The sequence below is a fragment of the Scleropages formosus genome, chromosome 21 (assembly GCF_900964775.1).
Source record: "Scleropages formosus chromosome 21, fSclFor1.1, whole genome shotgun sequence".
NCBI classification, from domain to species: domain Eukaryota; kingdom Metazoa; phylum Chordata; class Actinopteri; order Osteoglossiformes; family Osteoglossidae; genus Scleropages; species Scleropages formosus.
The window spans coordinates 11,303,940-11,330,797 of NC_041826.1; the positions used below are offsets into that span (position 1 = coordinate 11,303,940).

At 47.4% G+C, this 26,858-nt stretch overlaps 2 protein-coding genes across 2 annotated transcripts; both read right to left on the minus strand.

The window, feature by feature from the left end:
* Nucleotide 1: 1 nt before the first annotated feature.
* Nucleotides 2-11,175, minus strand: LOC108918706 (rho guanine nucleotide exchange factor 15-like). Its single transcript, XM_018726187.2, has 14 exons — nucleotides 11,022-11,175; nucleotides 10,773-10,821; nucleotides 10,425-10,483; nucleotides 9,961-10,172; nucleotides 9,233-9,393; nucleotides 8,416-8,568; nucleotides 7,225-7,354; nucleotides 6,847-6,921; nucleotides 6,320-6,412; nucleotides 5,798-5,949; nucleotides 4,998-5,162; nucleotides 4,816-4,901; nucleotides 586-690; nucleotides 2-442 (listed from the first exon to the last, which is right to left on the minus strand). The coding sequence occupies exons 1-14, from the start codon at nucleotides 11,125-11,127 to the stop codon at nucleotides 273-275; spliced, it is 1,716 nt and encodes a 571-aa protein (XP_018581703.1). The 5' UTR covers nucleotides 11,128-11,175; the 3' UTR covers nucleotides 2-272.
* Nucleotides 11,176-16,036: 4,861 nt separating this feature from the next.
* grk1b (G protein-coupled receptor kinase 1 b) lies at nucleotides 16,037-23,199 on the minus strand. Its single transcript, XM_018726189.2, has 7 exons — nucleotides 22,501-23,199; nucleotides 20,280-20,407; nucleotides 19,224-19,381; nucleotides 18,289-18,372; nucleotides 17,469-17,593; nucleotides 16,420-16,621; nucleotides 16,037-16,320 (listed from the first exon to the last, which is right to left on the minus strand). The coding sequence occupies exons 1-7, from the start codon at nucleotides 23,197-23,199 to the stop codon at nucleotides 16,037-16,039; spliced, it is 1,680 nt and encodes a 559-aa protein (XP_018581705.1).
* Between the last annotated feature and the right edge of the window lie 3,659 nt (nucleotides 23,200-26,858).

Sequence of the window (26,858 nt, forward strand, 5' to 3'; positions counted from 1 at the left end):
AAAAAAAAAAAAAAAAGCCTTACAGTCACAAACAATGCAATGTTACTGTTTCCCCTGTCATGTTACACACTGTGTAGAAACTTCAAGATAGGCTTGAAACAAATAAGTTTTGTCATCTGCTTAAATTCAGTCCATTTTCAGGAATAGTAAGACCAGTAACAGGCAATAAGGGGGATTAGTGTGCTGGAAAGTCGTTATTTCAATAATTCATGGCTATCTGGTAACTACTAGCTAGAGGTAATTACTGTAGGTCCAGGAAGGAGTGTGTACTCCTAACATCTGCTCCCAGCTCTGGTATTCTCCAGGTGAGCTGTGGCCTGGGCGATCCTGTACTGCTCCCGCAAGTTGCGGCGCCTCACGTGCTCATTGGTGATTTCCACAACGTTGGCAGCTGGGAACCAACCCGCCTCTCCGCTTGAGAGCCTCACACCTTCGTACCACCCTGCCAGTAGTAAGGGAGATGGACAGCTCTGCAGCCAATGTTCTTATCGGTTACTGTAATTTAACATTTTCATAGATATCCACTAAAGCTCAGGAGCAGTATTCACCCAAAAACATTCTTACTACTTATATCACACTGCTTACCCTCGTTGGTCTTGCGCACAATATTTATGATGTCCGTTGGCTCCAGATTCAGCTCATCTGTCTGCTGAGCAACATACTGCTGCACACACTGCACCTGTGGGCAGTCTGATTCCCCAGCACACTTTATTGCCATACATGTCTGTGAAAGTGAAGGCCTCCAATAAAAGCATTTGGCTAAATGTTTTCAAGATGACTGCAGATTTACATTTACTCCTTTAGCAGATTTTTTTTTCTCTAAGGCAACATCCATCTCATAGAAAATACAATTTGTGCATTATATTAGGCGAAAGAGAGACATAGTTGCATATGTAAGTACAATTTTACCATATGCACTAATGTTCACATGAGTAGCTGCATAAAACTCAGAATGTCAACAGTTCCTGACCATCTTCCTCCTAATTTTTTTTTGAGATCCACAAAGATTTACATACATTGCAGGAGTACTTCCATAAAGGCTTATCCAGGCATAATCTTAAAGTTATGGTGCATGAACATTTACTCCTTACATGACCTTAAGGGATCATGGGCAAAATGAGTCTGGAAGAGGTGAGTTTTCAGACCATTTTTAAATGTGGACAGAGTTTCAGCAGTTCTGAGTGAGAGAGGGAGGTTGCTCCACCACAACGGAGCCAAAACAGAGAACCTCCATGCTTTACCCTTCATGCGTGAGACCACCAAGCGGGCAGATGTGAAAAAGCATAGCAGACTGGCTGGGGTATAGTGGTTGATCAAGTCTTGTAGATAGCTGGGAGCAGTTCTGCTGATGCATTTGTAGACTATAACCAGGGTCTTAAATTTGATCCGGGCGGCTATAGGAAGCCAATGCAGAGAAACAAGTAGAGGAGATGCATGCAAGCGCTTTGGCAAGTCAAACAACTTGGGTGGCAGCATTCTGTATCAGCTGTAGAGGTTTTATGGCAGTAGCAGGAAGGCCAGACAGGATGTCATCATGGCCTGGACAAGTAGTTGAGCAGAGTCTGTTGTGAGGCAAGGATGGATCTTGCACGCGTTATGCAGGATGTGTCTGCAGGTCCGGGTTGTGGCTTCGATGTACTGAGAGAAAGATAGATTTGAGTCGATCATCACTCCCAGACTCTTAGCTGAGGAGGTAGGCAAAATTAGTGAGTTGTCCATTTTGATCGAGAGATCGTGACAGGAGGACAGGTCAGCTGAGAGGTTTAGGATCTCTGTTTTGGAGAGGTTGAGTTGGAGGTGGTAATCAGACATCCATGCAGAGATGTCCGACAGGCAGGCAGCGATGCGTGTGGAAATGTCTGATGCTCCAGGTGGAAAGGAGAGGAAGAGCTGGGTATCAGTGTAGCAGTGGTATTTGAATCCATGGGAGGCGATGACAGGGCCAAGGAAGGAGGCGTAAATCAAGAAGAGCAGAGGACGCAGTATCGAGCCTGCGGGACACCAGTTGAGACAGACGGAGAAGAACAGGAGCTCCGCCAGACCACTTGATAGGATCTGTAAGGTAGGTAGGACTCAAACCATCTTAGTGCTGTTCCTTTGATCCCAAGTTGATCCCAAGAGAGGAGAGTAGAATGCTGCAGATGGGTCAAGAAGCATGAGGACCGAGGAGAGGGAGGCCGCTCTGGCCAACTGGAGAAGGTCAGACACTGCCAGGAGTGCCATCTCCGTGGAGTGACCAACTGTGAATCCAGACTGATATCCATCGAGGAAATGGTTCCGGGTGAGGAATTCAGATAGTTGATCACAGGCCACCTGTTCTAGAGTTTTAGACAGGAAGGAGAGGAGGAAGACTGGCCTGTAGTTTTGGACCGAGTTAGGATCCAGGAAGGGTTTCTTTACCAGAGGTTAAATGAGAGCAGTTTCGAAGGCAGATGGGAAGCAGTCAGAGGAGAGCGAGGAGTTAATGATCTTGGAGATAAAGGTGGAGAGTTTCAGGGAGATGGTCTGTAGGAGTGACGATGGGATCGGGTCAAGCGAGAAAGTGGTAGCTCTGTGCGGTATCAGGAGGTTGGAGATTTCAGATTCTGAGAGTCGCTTGAATTCGGAGAGCGTGACTTCGCAGGGAAGTCCAGCCCGAACAGGGCAGGGTGATGCTGAGAACTTGCCTGTGATTGCATCGACTTTGTCTGTGAAAAACAAAGCAAAGTCATCAGCAGCGAGAGAAGAAGGAGGAGGGGGCGGCAGAGGACACATTATAGGGATGAGAAGATGGCAAAGAGTCTGTGTGGTTTTTAGTTGCAGATTGTATTTTTTTATGGAAGAAGGTAGTTTTAGCTGAGAAGACAGCAGAGTGAAAAGTAGTTAGGAGTTGTTTGTAGACATCCAGGTCCGTGTGAGTCTTGGATTTTCACCATCATCATTCTGCAGCCTAGAGTTTGGTCCTGTTAGTACGTAATGTATCAGTCAGCCACTGGGTGGCACTGGGGCGTGCTGGTCTGGAAGACAGTGGACAGAGTCAAGAGAGGAAGATAGGGCAGAGAGGAAAGTGTTAGTAGCGGCATCTGTAGATAGATCTGAGAATTGTGCAGCAGAAGGGAGAGCGGACAGTGTGGCAGAGACAAGGCAGGAAGGCGAGAGAGATTTTAAGTTGCGGGGGAAGGTGACAATAGGTGCAGAAAAAGGTGAGGGATTAGTGGTGATGCAGGGCTGGAAGGAGATGAAGTGATCAGAGACATGCAGCGGAGTGACAGAGAGAACGGGACAGCCACAATTACGGGAAAAGACAAGGTCAAGGCAATTTCGTGCTTTGTGAGTAGCAGGGGATTGGGACAGGGAGAGATCGAAGGACTGTAGGAGCAACAGAAGGCCGCTTGCATGAATGTCCTCAACATCCAGGTTGAAGTCACCCAGGAGAATCAACGGAGTGTTGTACCCTAGGAGAGAGCTCAACAAGATGTCTAGGTCATTCAGGAAGCAGCCGAGAGGGCCAGGATAGTGATAAAGAACAACCTCAACAAGAGTGATTGGGGCAGTGATAGAGACGACATGCCATTCAAAGGAACACAGGTTATGCAGGTGGAGAGGGGGAACAGAATATTACCACCTAGGAGAGATGAGCAGGCCTGTGCCTCCACCTCTGCTGGAGGGACGAGGGGTGTGAGAGAAGGAGTAGTTAATGGAGAGTGCTGTGGGTGTGGCTGAGTTGCCTGGGTTGAGCCAGGCGTCAGTTAGGGCCAGGAGGTCCAGTGAGAGATGGGACACGTAGACTGGTATGAAGTCAGCCTTTCTCGCAGCAGCCTGGCAGTTCCAGAGTCCCATGGAGAAATTGGAGCAGGATGGAGGGTTTGACAGACGAGGATAAATCAGGTTACTGTAGCAGCAGGAGCGCCTGAGTCTCGGGTGGTGGTGTCGCACAGTTCGGTTACTGTAGACAACTTTGATGTTTGACACACGATCCCTCAGGGAACATGACGGCGAGCACAGAGTTCACGTAGTGGCGGAGGCCTCCTGCAGGGAGACTCCCTTGTCTTTGCACCCCAAGACTTCACACCAAGAGGCTTCCGCTGCTGCTACGGCTCACCAGCTGCTATTTAAACCAGGCTAATTCACATCAGCTGAGAATATCAATTCGAAATCGAAACAGATGTACTGTATGTACGGTTATACCTCAACATAAACATGCACAATGTTTGTCAGCAGGGCGGCACAGTGGCAAAGAGAGTAGCGCTGCTGTCTCACGGCACCTGGGTGGCACAAGAGAATGTGGGTTTGGTCCCTGCTTAGTCTGTGTGGAATTTGCATGTTCTACCCATGTCTGCGTGGGTTTCCTCCAGCTGCTCTGGTTTCCTCCCACAGTCCAAAGGCATGCTGTTCAGGTTCCCCCATAGTGTGTGAGTGACAGAGAGAGTGTGTCCCACTGATGTATAGATGAGTGATGCAGTGTAAGTCACCACGGTGAATAAGGTGTGTGGGCTGATAACACTACACAGAGATCATTGGAAGTTGCTTCGGAGAAAATCATCTGCTAAGTAAGTAAATGTCAGGATCTGGTCACTTTCAGTTTGCAGTCAAAAAAGTGTACTCAAGATGTGCCTTTATTTATTTACTGGATACTTTCTGTAAAAGTCTTGGAAACAGTTATTGTAAAAAATGTGCTGAATGGAGCTGGTCCTGAACAGCTCTGTGAGGCTGCCTCCCCTACCCACAGTGTCACTGAGTTTTTAGTACATTTTTTTTGCCAACTAGTGGCAACAATTGGAAACACAGGTCATTTTCCTCCACTACGAAGTCATTTTCAGAAAATAGAACACTCACCCCAGTCCTCGTACACCACCTCCTCTAGATCGTCCTTCGGCGTGGTCGGGTTGGGGAAAGCCGCCATCCATCTGTGCTTGTCGGATCTGGATGGAGGAATACAGAGACCACTGAGCTGCGCTCGCTGTAAGGTGCTGCGACAGACGGAGCGACTGGTCACAAACCGAGGGAGTCGCACTCACTCCGTGGGGGCCTTCAGCAGGCGCTTGGTCATCCGGCCCTCGTGGTTTTCCAGCATGATGAGGAAAAAACATTTCTTCAACACCTGGCTTTCTTTTGCGACGGACTGCACCTGGACCAGTGACCTGTGAGCGTGGTCGATCACGACGTAGCGGTCAGGGCTGTTGCTGCAAGAGCAGCGTGAAAGTCAGCAGAGCAATATTGCTGTTTTCAGACGTAAGAAAAGCTGCACAGTTAACCCTAAACCACTGCTCTTCTGCACATTCGGAGCAACTGTCTGTTTCTACATGCTTCTTTTTCTTTCTAGAAGCGAAATTATATTAATGTTTGCTGTGGATAAAGAAGCGGGGATCTGCTGTTGGTTCTTCTCCATGACCAGCCATGGCCATTTGATCCCTTTCCCCTGTTGCTCCAGACTGCCCACCCTCACACACACACATAAATTCTATTAAATGCTGCAAATGCTGGGGGGGCAGCAGGTGGCATAGTGGTTAGAGTCGCCACTTTCGGACTCAAAGAACCCAAATGACACAGGTTTGAATCCCACCTCCTGCTGCAATAACCTCGATCAAGGTACGTACCTGAACCGATACAGTAAAAAACTGCCCTGCTATATAAATGGGTAAATCAGTGCAAGCAGCTTAACTCTGTCAGTCATTTTTGAGAAAAGTGTCAGAGAGATGAATAACTAAACATGCTTTTCACAACTGAGAGGGAATGTCTGGATGGGAACAAAGTGACAGTAAATGGAGCTTAATCAGGGTGGCTGAAATGCTGCAGGTGAGGACGTTGGGCTGCTCACCTCTTGGTGGTCAGGATCAGGAGGTCGTTGAAGAGCAGCAGGTAAATGTTTGTGTTCTTTGAGCGAAAGGTGAACATGGCGCTCCCTCTGGCCAGGTCCTGCAGCTCCCCCCTCTTCTCCAGGTATCGGTTCTGGGAGATGACCGCTACAGCCTGCGGATGTCATTCGCACTTGACCGCTAACTGGCTTCATGTGGTTATTTCATACAAAATCCCAACACGTTTCCAACATCACAGCAGTGGGTGGGGCTGTTCTAGGTGCCAGTGCTTCTTCTCTGATTCCCATCATGCACTTTTGTCAGATTTGCTCATTTCTCCGATGTATGCTACCGCTCTTTTTTTTTTAAAAAAAATAATAGCTCCTCATTCATAAGTCTGTATCGCAGAAAAGTTTGTAAGTCAGTTTTCGGACCTGAGGCCATTAGTATGAACCACTGGCCAGTGGGCTGATGGAACACATCAGTCTGCAAACCAGATTCTAGTTTCTCAGCTGCAGTGGTTTTTCCTCCTGCTGGACACTCACTCTGAGCTTCTTGAAGTCCAACATCTTGGCCATGTGAATGAGCTCCTCCATCTGCTTCATCTTCCCCACCTGCGTGTTGCAGTCTTTAACAATCTGGCAAGAGGGGAGTGAGGACACGATGGAAATGAAAGGTACTGAACTTGACCAGAGTCCGGCCCTCCTCCATCTTTCAGTCTCACTTCTGCAAATGAACCTTTCCGTGCCGCTTCTTTTTTTAATGAAATCACATGATGGCTGAGATTACAGCCTTCCTCGTAAGAGGAAACTACCGCGGGCAGAACACGGGGTACAGGAAGCACCTCGACTTCGGCTCTGGAAGCGGAGAGCTGAGTTTGCTCACTAGTCACTGAGCTAGTGCTCATGTTTGCGGGCGTGGACCTTTAACTCTAGACATCAAGTTAATGGTTATTGTCCCTTGCAAAGACAGAATATGTTTCCTGATATTCACACTATTTGGACAACACTGACACTCATACTCTGGACTGCTGCAGGGGTTATGGGGGCAACGGAGTGGTGGGATGTCTTACTTTAGACACGGCTGCCAGCGCTTCCGAGGCCGTCCGCTCTTGCTTCGATCCTTCCTGGGTTCTCTTCAGGATGTTCTGAAAACATCACACTTAGTGTCTACTGATAGCATAGTTCTTAAACTGTGTCAATGATGATGACCCCTATAGCAGATGCTCCGCTTCCGCTAAAACCCAAACACCGTCCTACTTGTCATCTGCGGCTTAGACCCATGGTGTACATTGCAGAAGCCCTACAAATTCTTAGATATGAACACCTGCTCCACATCTTCTTAGTTACTTATGGCCTTGGTTGGAGCAAAAACAAACATAGAGGAAGCTCAAGGCCAGGGTTATGAGGTTGCTGGTTACCGTGACGATCGCAATGGAGAATTGCCTTACCTCGGTCAGCATCTTGATGCGAGTAATTCTCTGGAAGGGCAGCAGCAAGAAGGAGACGAAGGGCAGACGCTGGCACCGCGGGGAGTCCTGCAGCCGCGAGATCACCGTAGCAAACTCTGTGTTCCTCTGCCTGTTAGGGGTCAAGAAGGAGAGGAGGCCTGTAAGGGTGGAGGAGGACGTCGATTTGGATGACCGACAAACCGTAACACAAAGGACTTGTTCGGCTGCTCTTTGTCAAGCACTTTGATACCTACTGAGCTGCGGCACAATGTCAGACAGGTAGGGAGATGGGGGGGTCTTTATGATGACTCTTCCTATAATACGGCAGTGAAGCAAGCAGTGTAACGATGGTGTAACTTTGTAAAGGAGCCACTCCGACATTAGGCAGGCTTCCTATGAAGGGCCCCTATCGCTCGGGCTGAGGAGGTGGAAGTGAAAGCAGACGACGCAGAGCAATGCTGACTTTGGGTGAACATAAATAACGACGACTATGTGAGCACACCATGTATACTCATAACGCAAGGCTGGTTTACTCTACATTTACCTGACACATCTCTCCAAAGCGACTGACACTGTTAATCTATTTACACTGATGTACGCATTTGATTTACTCATTTGACACTTTTCTCAAAGGCCACTTACAATGTTAAGCTACTTGCCATTATTTACCGATTTATACAGCTGGGTAATTTTACTGCAGCAATTTTAGGATAAGTACCTTGCTCAAGGGTGCTGGAGCTGGAGGTTGGATATGAACCTGCAAACTCTGAGTCTAAAGGCTCTAACCACTAAAGCCACCTGGTGCACAGTATGATAAAATTAATTGATTATTGATCATCTCAATAATCTACTGTACATTTTTCACACAATTTTATCAATGACTTGTCCAGTGTAGGGTCATAGTGGTCCAGAGCCTATCCCAGATATGTAGGATACCCGTGGATAGGACACCCGTCTGTCAGTGGGCACTTTTGCACATGCACACCCACTCACACACTACTAACTATTTAGAGTACTCACTGTGAGAGGAAACCAGAGTACCCGGAGGAAGCCCACGCACGCACATTTATGCATCTGCCAGATGCTTTTCTCCAAAGCACGGGGAGAACATGCAAACTCCATGCAGACTGAGCCAAACAGCTAAGCCCTCGGTGCTGTCACAATGCTAACGGCGGTTAGCTGGATTCTCACATGAGGGTGCTGTATATCTTCTCCTGGTACGTCTGGTTGCGCACGTAGTCAATGTAGATGCGGAAGCTGTGCTCGGCATGGTGGCAGATGATGTCGCAGATGTCTGAGATCACGGGTCCCTCTTCCACGCGGTTCTCCAGGTCCTTCAGGAACCTGCATTCAGAGCATTGAGTGTTTGGGGTGGGGCCTAGGATTTGTCCCAGATACAGGTGGCCACGGGTTCAGTGCAAGATCCTTCCCATTTACGTCGACATCTCTTCATTTAGAAGACGCTTTTCTCCAAAGCAACGTCCACTCAGAGGAAGGAAAAGTGCATCAGCAAGAGACAAGCATTATAGAGCAGCTCCATATAGAACTGAAAGGGAGTGCAGAGGTGATGGTGACAGATGGAGTGACGTGAGTTTGTGGAGCAGTTAGGAGACCATGAGAGGCTCTGAAAATGAAGGGTTCAAGACCCTTTTTGAATATTGAGAGGGATTCAGCAGCTCTGAGGGAGTTCAGTACGGAGCAAGCAGAGGTGAGGAGATTAATCGATGCAAAAGTACTTGGTTCTGCAATTAATTTCAGTCCCTTTACTGTACAGGTAGCAGAGCAGTGGGGACGTAGGGGAAACGTGCATCTAGAACATTCTGCTTTAGGTTCAAACCCTTCAGGCCTTAGAGGGCCTCTGCCTGGGGTTGTCTCCATTTATCTATTATGTGGGTGGAAGTTCACGTCACCTGGAGCCATAAATACACCAGTTACTAAATGCAAAGGGATGCGAAATGCCCGGGACAGCTGCTCACGAAGTCCCAAGCTGCACCCCAGCACTCCTCACCTCTCACTGACCTCCCGCACACGGAGGATATTGGAGAACAGCGTCTTCTTGTCGCGGATGATGAGCGTCTCGTCTAGGTCCCGCGACTCCATGAAGTGTTCCGTGAGGACACGCAGAGAACGCAGGTACGAGGCCTCTGAAGTCAGCACCTCGAACATGCTCTGTGGAGAGATGGGGGCACCAAAAAGCCATTCAACATACTTGGCCCGGAAACATACATGAGGAGATGTTATCACAGTCACTGGTCTGAGCCTCCATCCTCCACTTTCCTGGACCTGCTGTACTCCTCCACTTTTGGCTGCTTGGTGGTACCACTGACAAGGGTCCAATATCAAGTCTGCAGATTCTCAGTTTTGTCCCAATGTGGTGAAATGAGATCCCTGTGTCCCTCATAGCTGCTGAATCCCTTCCAAATTGAAGAAGGGTCTCAAACCCATCTTTTTGAGAGACACTTCTCTCCTGATCTCCTGACAGCTCCATAAATAAGTATACCACCATCTGCTCTGATTATTTGTATATTTGCTCTTGGAATGGGAGCTACTGGGGGGATCTGAACCACCAACATGGTGATGTCAAACACACTAGCAGTGTTTCCATAAACCTGTGTCTATGTCTTAAGCTTGCTGTCGGTTGTTGCTGCACTTTTGTTTACTTTTAGTTGTACTTCACTTTGGAGAAACTGTCTGCCAAAGGAGTAAACGTAAAATATAAATGCCCCCTCCCCCCACCTCCTGGCGTTTGCACTCTGCAGGGCTGAGCTGCTCCAGGACCCCACTGTGTCTCACTGCCGGTAGCTCCTGCCACAACGTCCCGCCGACGCCTCCCTTCTCCCCTGTCCGCCACGCAATGGGATCATCTGCACACCTGCCCAGGCGACAAACTGTCTGGCGCTTGATCTCCTCTGTGATGACCATGTCCCTGTAGGTCTGGTACAGAGGTTCTAGGGGGAATTGGAAGAAACAAAAAGAACCTCATGTGACTGAAGTGGGATTAAAACCTTGAACGTGGTCAGATTAAGAGATAATAGATCAGAGAGGAATGCAGAGCAGGAAAAAAATCCCAAAATGTCAAAAAGAAACAAAGAAAACGATAAAGATGAAATCTTAGGCGACAGTCATCCCAGGGAAAAAACAAATGTGCGGAGCCCACAGGAATGTCAGCCCAGGGCAATGAGACGTCATGGGGACAGTACCGTCCTGAAGCTGGGAGTCCCAGTCAATCGAGGTGCTCTTGGTGTGAGGGGCTGCTGGTCTGAGACAAAGAAGAACACACTGCTGGTAATTTCACTCAGGATCAGTATCTATCTATCTATCTATCTATCTATCTATCTATCTATCTATCTATCTATCTCCAAATTAGGTGTCTGTACGGAGATGTGACTTGGGTTAGTATAGAAGCAACATTTGACACCTTACGCCATGCATATACATTTTGTACTAGTTTTATGTTGTTTGACTTGTGTGAATATGTGTCTTGTCTGTAGCTCTTGGCGCTGTTAGTAACAGTTATGCATTGCAGGGGAAAAAGTCAAACGTCATACCGAAACATGTCCACTTTCTCCAGACTTTGGTTTCCGTCCTTCTTCTCCCCTGAAGTGAACATTTCATGATGGCTGCTTAGTGAACCAAAGGCTTAATTAACTTTTTTTAACTTTGTACCAGTTCTTCCTGTTGACTCAGCTGAGTATTTGCTGTACCTTCTGCAACAGGGTACAACTACATCTCCAGTTCCTTAACCGCTGTGGCTCCTGTCAGCCCTGGTTGAAGTGAATGCAGAGACCGAACAATACCTGGGGGTGCAGACATGTAAACGAGGTCGCTGCACCGCTGCCGGGGAGGCACGGGCGGTGGGCAGTCACTGGGGTTGTCCCTCCCTGACCAGGACTGCGGAGTCATGTTCGAGTAGATAGATGACTGTTCTAACCCTGGACACTCTGGCTCCTGGCATCCTGCATCGCCCAGGGAGGAAGAGAAAGATCCAGTCAAAGAGCTTCAACCTCTAGGCACTTTGACGCCTCGAGGACGGCATCTACAACAGGACCCCGGTCAGCGGGGTTCCACGGGGTGGAGGTAAAACACAGTAAATACCTACGCGGCAAGGCAGTGGCTCTCCAACTGGAAACTGTCGTGTTTCCCATAAAGCGGTACTGAGCGCGACCCTCTGAAGGTGCGAACGTCCTGAAACAACTCGCGGGCCTCCTGCCACAGCAACTGGCAGAACAACTTCGTCTTTCTGTTTGCGTCAGCTTCTCCTTTACCTGCCTGTCTGCACAACCAGGGTGCGAGGAACCGTTTCTCCTCCAGCTGCGAACCGCCCTCCGCCAGGAGTCGTCACAACACGACACGACACAAATCATTACGGACCCGGGCAGGAAATGTAGCACATGAACAGTTAATAAACTGTACGTTCTTTAAGAATGTGGCTAAAGGAGCATTAAACCTTAATGAAAAATAAAGACTTATGTTGGTTTTTAACACAGTTCAATGAGAAAACAGGACCGGTGAAACGATTTAATTACTGTTTCATTACCGTGGTAAGAAGTTCAAAATCACAGATGTACATTCCTTCCTGTTTCTCCTTTTTAAAGGCCAAAGGCACAGAGTGTAGACACGCACAGTGTCCGAACCGCTTGTCCCATACAGGGTTGCAGGGAGCCAAAGCCTAACCTGGCAACACAGGGTGTAAGGGTGGAGGGGACACACCCAGGATGGGACGCCAGTCCACCACAAGGCACCCCAAGCGGGACTCGAACCCCAGACCCACCGGAGAGTAGGACCGCGGTCCAACCCACTGCGCCACCGCACCCCCTGGTCCATCTGTTATTATAGGAAATATAGTAAGAAACGCAGTGCAGACCCAACTTGGTGCTTCCGTCTCCTCCTGCTGTCCTGTCAATCTTATCTTTCAATCCCCCACCCCTGGAGGTCGACCCCAGGGATCCAGCGCTGTAAGGACACCCCCTTTTCGTCTCCATGGGAGTTGTGGCACTGATCTGTCGGTTGAACTGGCGCACGATGCGCTTGACGTAACCCTCAAGGCCCATGTCAGCCAGCAGCGGTGGGTAGGAGCTGCTCAGGAATGCTGGCTTCCTGGGGACGGCCGGCTTGAGACGGGGCTGCGGGGTCGGAGGATGGATGCATCGCGGTACAGATGGAGTCCCGGGGAGGGACATTGCTTTGTGCCGTTAAACCCGACGGTGAGGTCCTGACACCGGCTTCTGGTCAGTGAGGGAATCTGCTCAGCACCCCAGGCACGACTGATGGGAGGAGACGAAAAACATGACATCATTTACTCAATAAATCACTGCATTACATCAACACTGATATTTAAAGTCAGTGAACAACAGTATTTAGATGTTAGAGATACAGTTACAAAAATCCAGCACATCTATCTATCTATCTATCTAAGTGATATTGATACAGCTGCAGGTCCTGTTCATCGTAACCATTATGCCACCTGAAGAATTTCCAGAAAATCGCAATGGCTGTCCGTCCTCCACCATCCCTTGTCCCGCACTTCCACCAGTGCTCACAAGAGACAGCACGGTGGGCAACGTCCCTCTCTATTGATCTGTGTGTCGCTTCTGCCTTTGGCTGGACTCCTTTCACTGTTCCTCTATTTCAGAGGAAGTCACCCTGCTGGTGTAGTTCTGCCCCATATATTGTACAGTAAGGGGAACATCTCAAGTGAAGCCCATGGCTGCAGAACCCTTGATCAAGGCACTTGCCCTTGACTGATACAGCAAAAATGACCCAGCTGTACAAATCATTGTAAAGGTGCTCATCTCTGTGAGGACAGCAGGGGGAGTAGTAGTTAGGGCAGCTGCTTTGCAACTGCAATGTCCTGGTGCAGTGGCCTTGATCAAGTACCCTCAAGTGCTTTGGTGAAACACCCTGTTGTATACAAGAGTAAATCACTGTAACTAGTTTAGCATACAAACCTAACATAGCGATTCATCCTGGAGAGAATCATCAGCTACTCTGGACAAAACTGACATTAATTTTTTTTAGCCAAGCTTTGCTCCAAAGCGACTTGCGCTGTAAGTGTGTGTCCTTCATGACCTCCCCACTCACTGGATCTAAACTCCATGAAGCCTAAAGTTGAAGGAGAATTTGACACTTTTTGTGTCTCATCGGGCATAAAGCTTTCCTTCTGGACCACTAGTGTTGTTCCCAGTGCACTCAGGTGAGAAGGTTTCTGGTTCGAATCCCATATGCTGCTGCAGTGCCTTGCTCAATGTACTTATCCTGAATTTAGACAGTAAAAGTTACCCTGCTGTATAAATGGGTAAATCACTTAAGAGAAATTATTTGACATGGTAAATATCGTTGGAAAAAGAAGTCTAGTAAATGAAGGATAATAACAAAAATAATAGTGATGATGTTCTGCATGTCTTTGCTCTCAAGTAATTTTAATGACTAATGAGATGCTGCAACACTCTGCACTGAAATAACAGAAACACACTTCTGGGTCACTGTGGAATAGAACACACACTTGATTAGGTTGAAACCTTTACGGTCACATTTAGGTTCATTCCGCAGAACCCCCACGGCAGCTCTTACTGATAACTGCAGTTTTTTTGTTATTTTATTGTTATGATCAACATCTCCCATTGTGTGTGTGTGTGTGTGTATGTCTGTGTGTGTGTATGTGTAATAGCCAGTAAACAACAGTAAACAGCGCAACCCCCCCACAAGTGTGACACTCACCTGGTCCAGGCTTTCGAACCTTCGGCTCCATCAGTGTTTGTGAGTGACTGACCTGAAGGCTGCAGCACGTGAGCCTTGACCTGCTTCCTGTTCTCTTTTTCTCTTTCTTTCTCACACACTGGCCAGGACTTTGTTTAGCCTGAGCACTTAACCCGCACTGATAAAATCTTTCAGTATCACAACTTCTCTTGTTTCTCTGTTCTATATATATATATACACACACACACACACACACACACACACAACTTGTCCCATACGGGGTTGCAGGGAGCCAGAGCCTAACGCGGCAACACAGGATGTGAGGCTGGAGAGGGAGGGGACACACCCAGGACGGGACGCCAGGCCGTCGCAAGGCACCCCAAGCAGGACTCGAACCCCAGACCCACCCAGAGAGCAGGACCCGGGCCAACCCGCTGCACCACCGCACCCCTTATAATGTTATAACTGGGAAGTAATAACTTTTCAGCAATAATCACTACACAACATGCATAAATACTTCTACAGATTTTATTAGGTTTCTGGCATTTCCTTTATATAATTACAATATTCATATTATTTGCCTTCAATCTAAAAAAACCATTTCTCAGTATAACCACCTGTAGTCTGCATTTATCTACAAAAGTATAGCTTTTTTGATTTATGCATCTGTATACACCGTCTTTTGTTTCTTCTAAAAATATATATTCCTTTTCTCTCGTTTTAGACTGAAACGGCGACCCAGATGGACAGCACACGGTGCGGTGCCCCGACACAGCTCATCCGTCGTCACTGTCGCTCACCTGGGGACATTTACACGAGAGCTGAGTGGTGAGGGGTGAGCGAAGAGCCGCCTGCTGTTGTGCACTTCATTTTCAGCCCATTTATGATCGCATTTATTAAGCCTCTTCTGCCGGGCAGCTAAAAAAGAGAGTCTTCCTGGAAAGTGGACAAAGCGTTTCGTCGTATAACAAACAGCACCGATTCTGGCAGAGCATCGACAGCTTGGCCTGTAATTCACACTGTCCACTAAGGGGATCGCGTCATGCCCAGTCGGTACCGGGTTTGAGAGCTATGTGCTCAAAGTCATAGATGGTAACTTCAAAACGCCCATGACAGCTGAAAGAAGTCCGACGGCAGCAATAAATACAAAGTGCTCATGTTGACTGATCTATGCACGTGTGCGTACAACGCTGTCCCGCGGTAAGGTCGGCCCTGGGTTTTTCCTACGGTAACACCAGGTGCAGAAACCATCCGTAGATTAAGCCGAGTTTTCAAATGCACCAAATATCTGTTTTTTAGCAGAAAGGAAAAGAAACAATAAAATCAGTGATCGCCACTCTTTACCTTGTGCTTCATCCAAAGATACGGTTCGTAAACATTTGGGCGACACTCTACTTCTGGATGCCCGACGCTCAGCACAGCAAATACATCGATACCCCAGGGTCGCCATCAAAACGTTCATCTCATAAAGTGGTGTCAACCTTTTCTCAGAGTCTCACACACAAGCAGAGTTTGCTTTTCTCCATCACATTCATCGTTTTTGATTGCCTAAAATATTTTTTAAATACCGTTAAAACATCATTTCTTTCATTTATTTTTTGATGTAGTTTTAGACTGTTTTTCCTAAGACGAGTTTTATCCTTGTTAACTTTCTACTTTCCTCTTTGGCTTTGAGGCAATGCAGCGTGTCACTCCTCCAGGTTCTCCACGGCATTTCAAACCCAACTCCATGGACCTCGTCCCCGTACCTCAACTTCCCAGTTGTCGCTCAAAGGTCGCACAAGAGGTCACCTGGGACACGGTCGTCCGCAAACCCAAGAACTGTGAGCTAGACAGATTTTTTTTTTTTTTTTTTTTAACTAGGGTTGTCAAGATAAGGTTCTGAGGACTCAAAGGTTCCTGGACTCAAACTAGAGCTGCGTCTCGCTCCTCTCAGCTGGTGTCGACTTCTGGTTTTCGTCTCTCTCCTCGACACCAGTTTCTATGGGCAAGACAGTACGTTTCGGACAGAGGCAGAACTGGAGAGCGCCGTGGAAACGGATTGCTTCTGGCTGGTTGTCGCCGCACGCGATGTGTGCACCTCCACCCATCTCCATGGCGCCATCTGATGGACTCTTCATAGCAACACGCAGGCACCACCTTTGGCCTCCACGAAGTTGGGGTCAAGGTCGGGGGGCAACTTGCCCTTTTCTGCCCAGACGTTGAGCTCGCCAAATACACCCGTCTCGATCATCTCCTCCTGCCAGGGGATGGGGATGTTCCCAGAGGAGAACTCATCAAAGAACTCGGTATCCTTCTCATCCATCACCACCCCTTTGATGGTGCTGAAGGCCCCCACGTCATCAATGTCCTTGGCGTACACCATCTTGGGGTCTGGGACGAAGGGAGGGGTCAGCATTCCTGTGTGGAGCGCAAACAGAACAAGAGATGTCAGAATGTGTCGCTCAAAGACCACCGACGTGCTGTGTTGTCCTGTTGTCGTGAGAAAGGAAGTAGGACCTGCTTCCAGGCGTCCCCAGTTGAGCTCTTTGAAGAAGGGCTGGTTCTTCATCTCATCGCAGCTGTTGTTCTTGAACCCAAGGCGCTTCTCCGGATCTTTCTCCATCAGCCCCTCGCAAAAGTCTTTGCACTCCTTTCCGAAAGTGTCGGGGTACGAGACTGGTTCGGACAGGATGCGTCTGGTCACCTCATTGTTGTCCACCTGGGTTGGGCCAAAGGACCTTCTATATTTACACATGACAGTAATGGCATTTTCTCAGCGTGCTAACAGTAGAGCTGCACATCAACCCCAATCACAAAAGGTCCTCTGACTGCATGTTCAGAGTTGTGAGCTAAATGGCATATAGAAGATACCCAGTGCCTGTTCATTTAGGACAGCAGGAAGTGCAGCAGTTACACCTGTTGCCTTGTAAACAAAAAGGGTGAGTTTGAATCCCACCTCCTGCTGTAGAACCTTTAATCAAGTTACTTACCCTGAATTACTTTATAAACCAGTAAATCACTGCATGTTTCCTTCGACAAAAGTGTCAGATAAATAATGGTTAAGAACACCTAGCAGACTTTGGTCTTTAATTTGATTGGTCTAATTGACAATAAGGGAGCATGGTGGTGCAGTGGGCTTGGCCAGGACCTGCTCTTTTGCGGATCTGGGGTTCGAGTCCGTCTTGAGGTGCCTTGTGACGGACTGGTGTCCCATCCTGGGTGTGTCCCCTCCCCCTGCAGCCCTGCACCCTGTGTTGCCAGGTTAGGCTCTGGCTCACCGCGGCCCCGCTTGGGAAAAAGCGGCTTCAGCCAATATGTGTGTGTAATTAACAATATCAAATTTTCCTCCTTGTGCAGGGAGTCTAGTGACTAGAGCCACTGCAGTGCACTTGAAGGAAACAGGTTTGAGTCCCACCTCCTGCTCTAGCACCCTTGAGCAATGTTCTTCCTCCGGTAAAAATTGTTCAGCTGTATAAAGGGGTAAATCACTGTAAGTCAATAGAGAGAAAATAAATATATAGTATAAAAATAATGAGGGAATTTTTTAAAAAATACAGTGGCGTTACCTTTTCCCCTCTACTCCTGAAGGGCCCCTTGGCAGCGATCATCTCATAGAGTGTGACCCCCAGCGTGAAGTAGTCCACAGAGTAGTCATACTCCTTGTTCTGCAGCAGCTCCGGAGCCATGAAGCCTGAAGACAGCTCCATAGAGTTATGGGGCAACACTGGGGCAGCTCGAGTACTGGTGCTGCTTACTGCCGCTCTGGGTGGTACACTCAACTAGTACAGTCGAGTACAGTAATCACCCAGGGTACACCAGTTCCAGTAAAGAGAGTTGTACGGTACAGGAGGGTAACACACACACACACACACACACACACACACACACACACACACACACACACACACACACACACACACACACACTCTATGGGTGATTTAGAGTCTCCAATTCGCCTGAAACGCAGGTCTTTGGACTGAGAGGAATTCTACACGAACAAGGGGGAGATGCAAAGGGAGGATTAACTCGCAAGGGGGACATTTGTATTTATATTTATTCTGCATAGACTGGTGTTTTTACAGTTTCTTTATCATTAGTAACTTTAACATATTTTTACAAACATTTACAACAGTTGAGTGTCCTTCCAGGTCCCAGTAAACTGGTAAAATGTTTTTACATATTGTTGATGAGTAAGATGCTTTTCCTTAAAGAGGTTGGTGTTTATAGAACTGGGTACTTTTACACGACCAGTTCAGGCCAGGTACCTGAGGAATAGCACTGCGTGAGCTGAGACTGGGGCTTGAACCAGCAACTTCCGGATCTTACGAGCTTCGAAGCACCCCATCCTTGCATGCAGGTTGGTGACTTCCTGCTGAGGGCACTGACCTGGTGTTCCTGCGTACCCCTTGGTCTTGTCCTTGCCCGGCTTCAGCTCCACAGCCAAGCCCAGGTCGGAGATGCGCACATGTCCTGGAAGTGAACTGCGGCAGTGAGGCCCAGTGCAGGAGGGGCTTAGTACCCAACTCGCCATCTTCTAACACAAATTCAGTTCTCTAATGAAATCTCTCCCATGAACCCAAAGGGCAAAGGTCAGAAACGGTTTTACCCTGCAGTCGGTGTCCCTTATCGGCCTCTGAAGAGCACATCATAGTCCATATCCGGATGGACATTAAAATTCCACAGTCGGAATTCAGCTACAAACTAATTTAATGTTTTTTCCTATTTATGTTTAATCCCACTGCTATTTCCATCTCTGTACCCATTTTACTTACATATAGTCATGCATTATACTCCTATGTAAGTAATTGTACTGTACTTCGTAGTCATACTGTACAGTGTGTTTTATTTACTCGTCCTCAAAACATTCTGTATGTAACCCAACCACTTCTGATGTTGCTCTATGTATTGAATGTTTCTGCAGGCACACTGCCATGTTGAAGGTACGTATTCACAAACACGTGAACGTGATCTTAACTTAATATTTGGGCACAGGGACACATTCACACACTGTCTGAAACCGCTTGTCCCGAACAGGGTGGCAGCAAACCGGAGCCTAACCCAGCAACACAGGGCTCAAGGCTGGAGGGGGAGGGGACGCACCCAGGACAGGACATCAGTCCGCCACAAGACACCCCAAGCAGGACTCGAACCCCAGACCCACCAGAGAGCAGGACCTGGCCAAGCCCACTGTGCCACCACGCCCCCGCACAGGGACACATGTATATTTATTTTGTACCGACTCAGCCGACTTTCTATTTTAAAGAAACAGCGCTGGAATGGGGTCAAGAATGGGGGATGATTGACGGGGAGACCACTGTCACCTGCGTCGTCCAGCAGGACATTTTCAGGCTTCAGGTCCCTGTAGATGATTCGGTGTTGATGGAGGTGCTCAAGACCACAGATGATCTGAGCTGTGTAGTAGCAGGCTCTCGTCTCATTGAAGCCTGGGTTCTTCTCGTCCACATTGTAGATGTGGTACCTGGTAGGAAAAGGAGGGAGAAAGCGGAGATCCGTAACACCGAAACAAAACAAGGAATGAAAAGATGATATTTATATCATAACTTCATGGCTGATGGTGTTGTCTTGGGATCATAATAGGTTCATATCGTTTGCCACATTCTTCTCTTTAGACATCACCGTCATGCACTGTCTGGGACTTCAGAAGGTGAGCTGATGGAGAAGCAGGCAGGAGTCAGACCACGAAGGACACGGTTTATGACCTGAAAGCCCAGCCTGCTGATAAACTGTGTGGCTGCTCTGTCTAGGCTGATTAGTGTGGGATTAGAGCAGGTTGAAATGCTGGGTTCAAGCCTAAGCTCTGGTTCCTTTAGATCAAGTCCATCTAACAGGATGTCTGCAGATCCCCTCTCCCACCAGAGGTCCTATTTCCATGGTCCTGATGCTGAACTTGGCCAAAGAGTGTGCTGTCATGTTCCTTCCACAGTCTCATTTCATCCTTTTCCATTTTAAACTTGGCAAGAGCATTTTCATGGTTAAAGCCCTTTTTTCTTTTGTTTTAGTTAGATATTTGAGAAACATGAATAGCTGAAATGTTGAAAACACATCCTAACTGCTGACATCCTTAAAAACCTTAGATGACCTTTGACTCTTTTTACCCTTTGACTCCTGGTCCTTGTGACACCTTCCGTTAGGGGAGTGTACAGCTGTTTGACCTCTAGTCTAATGAACCCAGCCCCTCTGAAGGGACTACCCATGATCTCTTGGTGCAGCACAGGTCCACCTACAACATTAGCTAGTGCTGCTAATATAAGTAGCATAAGAGGAAGCTGTGTAAGTGACACACACATCACTGAGCTCATTGCACTGAACTGAATGGGCTGACAGCAGGACTCTGCATTTGAGTGTTTGCTTCATACCTGAGATCTCCTCCATTCATGATGGTCATGACGAGGCAGAGGTCCATCTTGGTCTGAAATGCGTACGCCAGCGTCACGATGAAGCGGCTGTGCACCTTGGCCAGAATGCGCTTCTCTACCATGGCGCCCTGACGTTCAAGACGAAGAAGGGAAGGAAAATGGTCAGGACACATTTTACCATTTTATCCCATTTTACCATGTTTTCATTACCTTCTGTTTGAAGAGGGAAAAATCTACTCAGTGTCATGGTGGCAATCATATCTAATGAACCCCTGAAATTACAGAACATGACTGTACTGTAAAAACATCTAGGATCAAACATATGTCTTCCGCCAGTGAAATGTTTGACAAAGCAGTGATTTCATACTACATTTCTGGACTCCAAAGTCCTGCTGGATTCACTCTGCCCTAATCCTGACACTTCTGGGTCATGAGTTGACTTCCTTATCCATTGTCATGCCCAGCAGACCAATTTCTACACAACCGACATCGGCTGGTTAATTCTGAAAGGAATATGCTAAGTCACCATGGAGAGCAGAAATGTCCCACAACTCTGGGCATGAGGACAAAAAGGTCCCCTGGAAGCGACGAATCAATCAGGAGCAGTTAGGGACAGTGTTTAAGTTAGAGTTAGGGTTAGAGTCAGAGTTAGAGATGACTTTGTCCCTTTCTAAGGGGAAACCAGTGTTGTAGAGGCATCCTCATGGAGCTGCCTTCTGGGTGGGCTTGGCAGCAGGTAAACAACAGGTTAATCTCCATTACCTGCTAATGCTTTGATAGGCAGGAGCCCAATTGCTTTGGACATAGGCTCTCTCGCTGGCCCAAACTGAGCTGCTTTGTGGAGTCTCTTAGAGCTGCAAGCCTCTTTGTGCTGAGAAAATACACCGTGATTAGGGTAAACTAATCCTCTGCACTTAGATAACTGGGCTAATCTCGCCTCATTCTTCGGTCCCACTTGCTTTCTCCTCCACTCTCCTTGTCTTTCTTCCTGTTTCTCCTGCCTACTTCATGTCCGCTTTGCTCTTTCCTTTCTTCCTTCTCTGGTGCATTTTTTCGTTTTACTGTTTCCTATTGCTCAGCTCACAGGTGTTGAGGTGATGGAGTGAGAATTTCATCCGGAAATGAAAAAGCAGCACTGACATGATAAATTAGTTTGATCAAACAAGTTTTTTTTTTAATCAAGGTGCAGTAAAACATATGGTAAGTATGTAAGAGACCTCCTGCGTAGCATTAGGATTTGATTGAAGCTTTTCTTCATACATAGGCTCTTACACTAGGTGCCATGGAGGCACATATAGCTTGATTGTTTTTTCAGTTTTTTATTTAAGTTTAACTTGGTTCAGACTCTTCTTTAAAGTGTTCTCTTCCAATCTGATTTAAATTATTTACCATGAAAACAAAATGCATCGGAACACTCTACAAACTGGGGGTTGTTTTCGAGTTGAGGAGCCATAGCGAGGATGGGGTTCAGCTCTGGATGAAATGTTATAGGTTCAGGTCCAGGTCAGAATGGAGTTGCTGTGATTAAGATGCAGCTCATTACACTGTGGGATCTCAGTGTTAAACTGGAATAACCAGAATCACCAAGTACAGTTTATAAGTGTCTCTGATAAATGGCAGTGCCCCAGAGCAATTGTACATTATTAATATTTTAAATGACCCACAGTAAAAGTTCAAGGCCGTACTCATTTTACGCCCTTTGAAGACCCACCAAAAAAGGTTATTGAATATACTTCAAGGATTTCAGGAAGGTTTTCCACTCCCCTCTCCCAAACATGTGGTTTCGTTTAAAAACATTGAATGTCCTCTATAAGGTGCATTTAGCCTTAACACTGTAGAGTGCACAGTTTGGGAGATACACCTTAAAAATATATGTCCTCTAGAGTGGACAGAAATGAATGACTGGGTTGCAGGACAATAAAGCATTGGAGCACATTGAGTTAAAGTGCCTTTCCCAAGCAAAGCTAGAGATGCATTGATTCTTGTATTGCTTGAGATATCAAGAATCAGAACACAACACTGAGGAACACTGCCATTCTCCCAGACTGTAAGGTACACTCATTTTACTGGCTTTCAAGACCAAATGAAAAGAGGAACAGAAGAAGGGTCTCAGTGAGGACTTACAGTCGGCCACCATGACCGGGAAAGATGCAGCTAGCAGGGCAAACAAGCAATGCTGGAACGGGAGAGTTCCCCGGGCTAAGGTGACACGTGATCTTACATCGTAGCCCTTGCGTTTCTTCAGCCTTTTCTTGTTGAGCTTCTTGTTGGCGTACATCTTGCCTGTGGCCTTCATCTGGCAGGCGTGCACCTCCCCGAAGCCCCCTTTGCCCAGCACGCGAAAGTCCATGAACCACTCCTCTGTCACTGACTGGCTCTCCAGCCACTTGAACTGCACGTATCTGAGGAAGAATATGCTGTCCTTGAATCCCTGCACTGCTGTGGCCTCCAAGTGCTTGAGCAGCTGCTGCTCGCTCTCCTTGAACAGGTCGCCCCGGACATTCTTGTGGTCCTCCTTGACGCGGGCGATGGCCTTCTCCTCCAGGAAGCTGCAGAAGTTCTTGGAGGCAGAGTCATAGTACTTGTTGACAATCTTCTGGGCCTTCTGCAAGCGGTCCTTCTCTTGTGCCGTGTTGTAGTCCTCAATGTCCTTCCACAGTTCGCCAGCGCTCTTGTGAACGGCATCATCTTCCAGGTACTGCTGGAAGAGGCGCTTGCCAATGGGCTGCCTGACGCACATGCTGTCAAAGACGCTGTCCACTGTGGTCTTCATATGTTCGCATTGCTTGATGTGGGGCAGCTTCAACTTGGCGCGCATTTTCTTGTCGCGCATGGTAGCGGCTGCATTGCCATCCAGGCTTCCACGCGCTGACACGTAGGCCGAGTTGGCCACCGCTGTTTCCAGGCCTCCAATATCCATGGCTGACCTTGGACCTGACAGAGAAAGTAGGAAACAAATTCAGATCAAATGAACCCAAGGCACGTCTGGGACAACACTGCTAGACTTTCCAGTGTGACCACATGTCATCAAGACAGCTTCAGAGTTCCAAGAGGTCCCATCAGTGTCCCCTTGTCCCCTCTCACTACCACACACTCATTGATCCTGTGCTCTTCATGGCTTCTGTCTAAAATACACAGCACGGTCCATGTTATCGATGACTGGTCAAGTGTCAGAGGTGTCCATGTGTCCTGGGGACAATTTCTGCTCAACTGTATCTGTTAAATCGCTTACTGGAGCTAATGGCAATGTGATTAACCCAGTTCACGTGGCGTCCGTCCAGCGCAGAGCGAAGCCTTGGCTCTTTGGTGCTCCAAACTAACCAGCTCAGCAACACGGCGCACTGTCACAGGAACAGCTGACAATGAATCCCCTGCTGATGTATCACTGCACAAATGATGACACATCAGTAGAGATGACACTGAGCACACAGAAATATACCGAAAAAAAACACACATACACGCACATGCACGCACGCACGCACGTGACCAAACCAATTTCTCACCAAGACAAAGACAATAATCTTCTGTGTTTCACCCAGCCAACAGGTGGATGTTGTGTCGTTAAATTAAACAGCGATTAAATATCCCACACATCCATGCCAGAGACACTTTCGTTATCCATTTATTGGTCTGGCTGGAATTCTGGTCAGGTGAGGTCCTCCTCATGCAAACACATGGCTGGTTGATGGTGTAGTTAAGGATCTAGTTTAGGCTCCTTAAACTCAACAGCAATGGACTCAAGGCTTCCTTCACCTGCACTGCCACTGCTGAAAATACTGACAGGTGTTGTGCGTACATGTGACAGGGTACCCATAATGCACAACTGCTACACAGGTATGAGCTCTATCTGCTGCTCAAGTTGACCGGTTGAACGCAGAATGGGCTCTGTCACCATGCAGCTACGGTGGTTTTCTTCTGTAGATGTGAGCGTCACCTTGGGAATCTGGCCGTTTATGTCTCCTCGGTCCCTTAAGTACTACCTTCAAAATTGAATTCCTGCAGGCCTAAGGGAACTATGGGAATTGCAGCTGAAACTGTGTGCTGGTCATGACAAAGAGAATACCAATGGAAACCTACAGATAACAAGGCCATTACAGTTTATTTATCGTTTTCACTTTTTATACAATTTCCTGTTTTTCTTCTTCTCTAATAAATTCACTTCATTCTCATTTCTTTTTAAAAAATTTGATTTTACTTAATTTTTCAACATTATCATGTGTTTCATACCATAATGCACAGCCTGAAATTTCAATGAATTGGTGATGACAAACAACAAGTTGTCATTCCTGAGATTTGATCAGTCGCAAAATTCTACTTAGTCTTTTGTTGAACTGCTGCACAGGTGTGCCTCAAGTATGACTTCTGGGATCTCCTCAATTTCCATGGATTTGTTATATACACTGATATAATTATGTGGGTGCTCTTATCACTTCTGTCCAGACAATCCCAGATTTTCATTTCATTTCCTGCTGCCAATACTTAAATTTTGGTCATTGATTTGGTTGACACTTTTTTCTAAAGCAACTTATAACATTAAGCTTCCTACAATTATCTGCCCATTTAAACAACTGGAGCAATTTAGGAAAAGTACACTGCTCAAGTGTGTTACACAAACCTGCAACCTTTGGGTCCAAAGACAGCAGCTCTACCCACTACACTACCAGCTGCCCCAGGAAGCCTCAGGCCTCTGTGATGGACCGGCATCACAACCAAGGGGTACCCCCCTTCTACCTTACGCCCAAGGCTTCCAAGACAGGCTCCCATTCATTGCAACCCTTCTCGGGACACATGGTTACTGAAATTGGATTAATGGAATACTTATGCCTTGGACAAGTTGCTCAGTCTCTGAAACATCTTGAGTGGGTGACCATCGCTCTGAATTTAGCCTGTGAACATTGGGAATTGTCCACCAACCTTCTGCTTTTCTCTTCTGTCTAAACACGACACTGGGCAGCATCACCTTTCATCCTCACCCACCCAATGTGAAGAACTGTGTGGCATGACCCTGGATGACTCTCACTTATAAATTTTACATGTCTTCAGTGATACACACTCATCAATTCTACCTTCACAACATCTGAAGAACTTGCCCTTCTTTGACAGTTGTGCTGCACAGCACACCTTGTTCAAGCTTATGCCCTTAGTTTAGATCACTGTAACTTCCTACTGGTGGGACTTCCCACATCTGCTATCTGTCCTGTCCTCCTGATCCCGAATATTTCTCCTCCTCTGGTGTGTAACAGTTTTCTCTATACTCCACTGCTCTGCTCCAGTGTTTCCAGTGACTCTCCACTGCTGCCAAGACCTAGCTGAAGACTCAGTGTGACCTGCAGATTCCTAGGCTTCTCGCTCCTCCAACTTGTCCTCTCTCCTGCTGTCCACAACATAACCACTGTCCCTCTGCGCAGACACATTAAAACTCGTTGCTCATTGTCTATCCCAGCACCCAAGGCATGCAAAGAGCTTCCTTCTCTTCTGAACATCATATGTTCTCCAAATCTCCTGACCTTCCACTATCTCTTGGAGACCCAGGTCTTCACACAATACCTTGGACCTGTTTGACTCTGATCTGCTGTGTCCCGCAATTTCCTTTGCCTGACATACCTGTTTCCCTGTACTTTTGATAATAATTTAATTTTGTCATGATTTGATCCAATTATTTGTATTTTTTAAAACCTGCTGTTTTATATGATACTACTCACTATTTCATGCAAATGTTTTGAATTGCAACTTTATTTTTTTATTAAGTTTAGACTACTGTATTAATTATGACAGCTCTACATCTTGACTGTGGGGAGCGTGGTGGTGCAGCGGGTTTGGCTGGGACCTGCTCTCAGGTGGGTCTGGGGTTCCAGTCCTGCTTGGGGTGCCTTGTGATGGACTGGTGTCCCATCCTAGGTGTGTCCCCTCCCCCTCCAGCCTTGCACCCTGTGTTGCTGGGTTAGGCCCAGTTTCCTGCTACCCTGCTTAGGACAAGTGGTTTCAGACTCTATGTGTGTAAATCTTGACTTGGCAACTTTGCCCTGCTGGACACTGCTTGCTGTACCATGCATGTGAACACAAGCTTACTCTGTGTTACTTTTCTATAAAAACAATTAATATTCCTGTGTGGAAAGGAATCTGGGCATCTGAGTGTGAGTTTGGGCTTGAACTGGTCAACAACTCCAGACAGGACATGGAGAAATTTGCTGCCGAAGCATGCAGGATGAGGTCAGAAATGGACTGTAGTGGAAAGTCCTTCTGCAAATAGCGCCTCTGGGCCAATGGACATCCTTCATCATTCTGAACCTTTCCCTCCTCACCTGCCTGCATGTCCCTCATAAGAGTTATCTCTGATTAAAATCCTGCTCTCCTCCCCTGCTAGGCGGACCGTTTTAGACAGTGTCTCCACCTCCTGACCCCAGGTGTGCCTTTATAGAAGCAGCGTGTTGACCTGGAACATTGCGGTCCAATTGGATCATCTCAGCTTCACCTGCACCCTGGCTGAGATTCGCATGGGCCTCGGCCGCTCCGAAACGAAGCACATTTACCAGTGCTTTTACACCTGGGAACTGAAATAATACCCTGATAAACATTATG